Raw genomic sequence first — 6,222 nt, forward strand, 5'->3', positions numbered from 1 at the left:
CCTTTTCAAGATAGCAAAAAGTGTAAACAATTTACTTACATTTCTGTCAGTTAGCAGTGTAAAACCTCTTAAGAAAACTGAAAACCCCTTGAATGTTCCTGAAAATGAATGGAAGCTTTAGCCTTAAGGAACAAAGGTAGATTAGCCTCCTCCCTATAATGCCAAGCATTAACAATGCTAATACCAATTTCATGTTCTGTATCATAAAAGCAAATAATGTTTACATTTCACAGCAATTTTGAACTCCTGTTTTTTGGTGGGGGAGGGGGTAAACGAGGGGTCTTTATCCATAGATGAAAGGGGCATGGTTATTAAAAATTTGTGGGCTCCCATTTATTGGGGGGTGGCTGCCCCCCCCCCCCCAAACAACACCCCTGATTATGAATGAACTTTTTGATTTTCAGAATGGAAGGATTCAGAGCTACTTGTTTTGCTTCACATCTCTATTTTACTTTGATAGTAACTTCACTTTGAAGCTTTATCCTTTTTATCATTTCACTCTGTGCAATTTACTGGTATTTCAATACTTGATCTTCTACTAAACAACTGTGTATCTTAGCTAGAAATATTTGAAATCTACCTTCCTTTCATATTAAGCAAATTTGTTCTCTATGAAATAGAATTGAAAAGCATCAGGGTTAAGTATTTCAATCCACCTCTGTTCATTTTAAAAAGGAATAGTGCCAGTTGCAGCCATATTTATCATTTCTGGTGCTTGTACCCTCAGAAAGATTATTAACATTATTTCAATCTCGTTTACAAAAATATATATGAAAAAGGTAACTTCAATTACAAAAGAAGCTCATTCTGTATGCAATGTATTTTTCTTTCTATAATTCCTGATGATACTCAGAATCTCAAGTTGACAGTCCAGTTTGTCTTCCTGCGCCACTTGCTTGAAATGGGGTAAGATCGACAGAAGGAACATGAAATCTGGATCTGAAGTGGGACCACTTGTGTCATCTTTCTTTCTCTTTGAAGACATTTTTTCAACAAGGTAGTTCTTCAGGGTTTCCTCTAGCTCACTGCTGTCTTCCTTCACTTTAGAAGAAGTACTGACTCCTGATCTCTTTCTCTTAACATTAGGAACAGGACCAGGTGATACTGGGAATTCCTTTGGTAGGTTCTCCTCTTTCGACAAGTTAGCAGACCCTGGATCGCAACTTTCCTGTAATAAATCTTCTGGGGAATAAATAATGAAAGTACGTTCAATCTCTTTATCAGATTCTATTTCGGTAACTTCTCCTTGAGTATCACTTGAAGCATATGGCTGGATCTCGTCAGTATAATCAGTCATCATTGGCTTAGGTTGATTAACATTGCTGAAGGTTTTTCTATTTCTAGGCACAATCACATCTTTCAAAAAATCCATCGCAATCAGCATTTTTACCTCTCCCGGCTTTATGTCGACATCTGCTAGACCAGATCCACTTGGGGGTTTCAAGTTTTTCTTGATCCTAGAATATCTTTCCCGAAGGCCGGTCCATCTTTTCATCAGGTCCTCAACTGCAATGAAAGAAATATCTGTAAGTTACTAATAACTTACATAGGCTACTAAGTTTATTTATTGCAAAACATTGATCTCCATGTTGATCTACTAAACTTAAAACTTGTCATTTATAGCATCATAAAGAAGTACAGAGCTACTCATTGTCTAAGCATGTTATTACTTTAGGGGCTTGAATTTATGCCACTGATGTTAATACCTATTTGTATTCAGAGTTGCATTATATTATAGTACAATATTGAAATCAGTGGTCAATTACAGAAGATTAAAAAAAATCAATCAAATGTCAGCAATTTACTCTATCTTGAAAAGCCAGGGAGATAAAAGTGACATTTTGGCATGCAGGTTTGCTTATAAGGTATTTTTGCTCTAGTATCAAATGGCAAAAAGACAAAATCCAAAGGCTGAGGGCAAATCTGTGATTTAGATATAACCACTAATCTTCTAGGAGCTATGGATACAATCTGGATTTGCAATTTGAAAAGCTTTGGCATAGGCTACTAAGTTTATTTATTGCAAAACATTGATCTCCATGTTGATCTACTAAACTTAAAACTTGTCATTTATAGCATCATAAAGAAGTACAGAGCTACTCATTGTCTAAGCATGTTATTACTTTAGGGGCTTGAATTTATGCCACTGATGTTAATACCTATTTGTATTCAGCGTTGCATTATAATATAGTACAATATTGAAATCAGTGGTCACTTACAGAAGTTTAAAAAAATCAATCAAATGGCAGCAATTTACTCTATCTTGAAAAGCCAGGGAGATAAAAGTGGCATTTTGGCATGCAGGTTTGCTTATAAGGTATTTTTGCTCTAGTATCCAATGGCAAAAAGACAAAATCCAAAGACTGAGGGCAAATCTGTGATTTCCATCACAGCTGAAAAAAACTTTGGTAAAGGTGCAGTGTAGCTCCCCCTGATAAAAACAGCTTATTTCTAAGGGTATATTATTCAATCAATTGGGTTGTAAAGTTGCACAGATTGCAGCAAACATCCAGTAGAAGCAGAATGCAAACAACACACTTCTTACTGTATCTTGCAGTTCTTTTTGTCGGGCCTCTGCACCTATACTACAGGGGGAGCTACACTGCACATTTACCACAAAAATAACTTTGTTAATGTTGCAGTGTAGCTCCCCCTGATAAAAACAGCTTATTTCTAAGGGTATATTATTCAATCAATTGGGTTGTAAAGTTGCACAGATTGCAGCAAACATCCAGTAGAAGCAGAATGCAAACAACACACTTCTTACTGTATATTGCAGTTCTATTTGTAGGGCCTCTGCACCCTATACTACAGGGGGAGCTACACTGCACCTTTACCACCATAATAACTGTGAGCTATGATGGAATCACCTTCCAAGGCTCTTTTACTAGGCTTTAAAGGTACAAAGAGTACTAGCCTATGTAGATACTGAAACAAAGGAAATGAAAGGAAAACGAACATTATGTAGGTGGCAACCAGTCATAAAACTGGGGTTTCTACCTCCCCCAAAAGCATTTCTTAAACCAGTTTTGCCTATGAAAAGTAGCAAAGAAACTTACCAAGAAAAGTTCTTCCACATTCTTTGTTGATTTTCTCAACAAATGAAGACCAAGCGTTTAGCTTCTTTGCAGAGTCCTTATAGTCCATCTGCTTTTTATCGTACAAAAAAGGACGTTGTTTGACAAAGTCAATTATTTTTTCATCAAGGGAGTCCATTTATCCCACAAAGCTTGAAACTTTTGCGTAACGTAACGTAAAAATAGAGCCCGACTCTATTTTCTATGTTCGTTATGCTATGTAAAAATCCTACGTTACGTCGAACGTAAGAGAACATAACGACCAAAACATAACGTAACTTCTTGATGTGAAAGGTTACATAAGACGCATAAGGCAGTGTGAAAGGCATGACGTAGCAATGTGAAAGCACCTTTAAACTACTGTGCATTGTTTTTCAGAGCTTGTAACTTAACTATATTTTCAATTTATTCCACTGTAACAACAATATTTGCAACTATTAATTTGTTTTGATTTGCATTAATGTTGATATTCTTTTGACACAATACATTCATATTTCGCTCAAATATGATAAAATTTATTATTGATAAAATACCTAGGCTTTTATTAGTGATACGATCAAATGGCCTAGAATGATTGTTTGTGATTTGATCGAATTCCTTGGGTTTTGATCAGATGCTTTTGATGATTCAGATGAGTTGTAGAACAGTAAGATGAGACTCAGAGCGTTGAAGTAAATCAATAAATTAGGCTAGACATTAGTTTTGCAAGCTAATGTTGAAGTAAATCAATAAATTAGGCTAGGCATTAGTTTTACAAGCTAATGTTGTAGCAAATCAATAAATCACGCTAGATATGAGTTTTACATTAGATCTGCAACCTAATATTGAATTGAATCATGAATTAGGCCAGAAATTGATTTTACTTTAGTTTTTTACATTATTTTACAAGCTAATGTTGAAGTAAATCAATAAATTAAGCTAAACATTGGTTTTGGAAGCTAATCTTGAAGTAAATCAATAAATTAGGCTAGACATTAGTTTTACATTAGTTTTGCAAGCTAATGTTGAAGTGAATCAATAAATTAGGCTAGACATTAATTTCACATTAGTTTTTTTTTTACATTAGTTTTACAAGCTAATGTTGAAGTAAATCCATAAATTAGGCTAGACATTAGTTTTACAAGCTAATGTTGAAGTAAATCAAAAAATTTCACTAGACATTAGTTTTACAAGCTAATGTTGAAGTAAATCAATAAATTAGGCTAGATATTAGTTTTACATTAGCTTTGCAAGCTAATGTTTAAGTAAATCAATAAATTAGGCTAGATATTAGTTTCACATTAGCTTTGCAAGCTAACGTTGAAGTGGATCAATAAATTAGGCTAGACATTAATTTAACATTCGTTTTTTACATTAGTTTTAAAAGCCAATGTTGAAGTAAATCAATAAATTAGGCTAGATATTAGTTTTACATTAGTTTTACATTAGTTTTACAAGCTAATGCTGAAGGAAATCAATAAATTAGGCTAGACATTAGTTTTATATTAGTTTTGCAAGCTAATGTTGAAGTGAATCAATAAATTAGGCTAGACAAAAATTTTACTTTTTTTACATTAGTTTTACAAGCTAATGTTGAAGTAAATCAATAAATTAGGCTAGACATTAGTTTTGCAAGCTAATGTTGAAGTAAATCAATAAGTCAATAAAACAGGCTATACACCAGGCTACACATAATACATTCTGTATAAAACAAGCTACACATCTGTTTTACATTAGTTTTTACATTAGTTTTAGGAGCTAATGTTGAAGTAAATCAATAAATCAGGCTAGATATTAGTTTTACATTAGTTTTGTTAGCTAATGCTGAAGGAAATCAATGTATTAGGCTAGACATTAGTTTTACTAGCTAATGTTGAAGTAAATCAATAAATTAGGCTAGACATTAGTTTTACAGGCTAATGTTGAAGTAAATCAATAAATTAGGCTAGACATTAATTTAACATTCGTTTTTTACATTAGTTTTACAAGCTAATGTTGAAGTAAATCAATAAATTAGGCTAGATATTAGTTTTATATTAGTTTTACATTAGTTTTACAAGCTAATGTTGAAGTAAATCAATAAATTAGGCTGGACATTAGTTTTATATTAGTTTTTCAAGCTAATGTTGAAGTGAATCAATAAATTAGGCTAGACATTAATTTTACATTTTTTTTACATTGATTTTACAAGCTAATTTTGAAGTAAATCAGTAAATTAGGCTAGACATTAGCTTTGCAAGCTAATGCTGAAGTGAATCAACAAATCAATAAAACAGGCTATACACCAGGCTATACATTATACATTCTGTATAAAACAGACTAGACATCTGTTTTACATAAGTTTTTACATAAGTTTTAGAAGCTAATGTTGAAGTAAATCAATAAATCAGGCTAGATATTAGTTTTACATTAGTTTTACAAGTCTATGTTGAAGTAAATCAATAAATTAGGCTAGACATTAGTTTTATATTAGTTTTGCAAGCTAATGTTGAAGTAAATCAATAAATTAGGCTAGACATTAATTTTACATTAGTTTTTTTTACTTTAGTTTTACAAGCTAATGTTGAAGTAAATCAATAAATTAGGCTAGATATTAGTTTTACAAGCTAATGTTGAAGTAAATCAACAAATCAATAAAACAGGCTATACAACAGGCTATACATTATACGTTCTGTATAAATCAGGCTAGGCATTAGTTTTACATTAGTTTTTACATTAGTTTTACAAGTTAATGTTCAAGTAAATCAATAAATTTGTCTAGACGTTAGTTTTACATTGGTTTTACAAGCTAATTTTGAGTTACATTAAATAAGAAAACCAAAAAGTCATCTGTATAACTTTATTCATACTTCTCTATAATAATTTGATGTTTAAAAAGTAATACAGAAGACTATATCATTCTCCATGTTTAAAGGGTACACAATATTTTTAATTAAATTCATTCTTATGCTCCTGGCCTCCCCCAGACCATTCAGAGTGTTCCCAGTTGGTGACAGGGGAACGCCCTACTGATATGTAGGGTACTTCCATAGGAGGCACGGACCAAGGGGGACCTTGTCCCTAGGGGTTCATAATAGAAACTGGAGCACCCTCGCCTGGGGTCATAAATACAGGCGAAGGAGGAAGAAGGCACTCAAAAGGGCCCACTGGTTTGTCCATAAGTTCC

General features: G+C 32.9%; 1 protein-coding gene across 1 annotated transcript in view; it reads right to left on the reverse strand.

The window, feature by feature from the left end:
* Positions 1-3,270, reverse strand: part of LOC148944972 (uncharacterized) — a 27,978-nt gene extending 24,708 nt beyond the window's left edge. Inside the window, exons 1-2 of the mRNA XM_089098908.1 lie at positions 3,060-3,270; positions 850-1,506 (exon numbers count right to left, since the gene is read on the reverse strand). Of these exons, the coding sequence (XP_088955034.1) occupies positions 850-1,506; positions 3,060-3,216 (814 nt within the window). The 5' untranslated portion in view covers positions 3,217-3,270. The remainder of the gene's footprint in view (positions 1-849; positions 1,507-3,059) is intronic.
* Between the last annotated feature and the right edge of the window lie 2,952 nt (positions 3,271-6,222).

This window comes from Artemia sp. Qi Xiang Cuo, chromosome 13, assembly GCF_049724085.1.
Source record: "Artemia sp. Qi Xiang Cuo chromosome 13, ASM4972408v1, whole genome shotgun sequence".
NCBI classification, from domain to species: Eukaryota; Metazoa; Arthropoda; class Branchiopoda; order Anostraca; family Artemiidae; genus Artemia; species Artemia sp. Qi Xiang Cuo.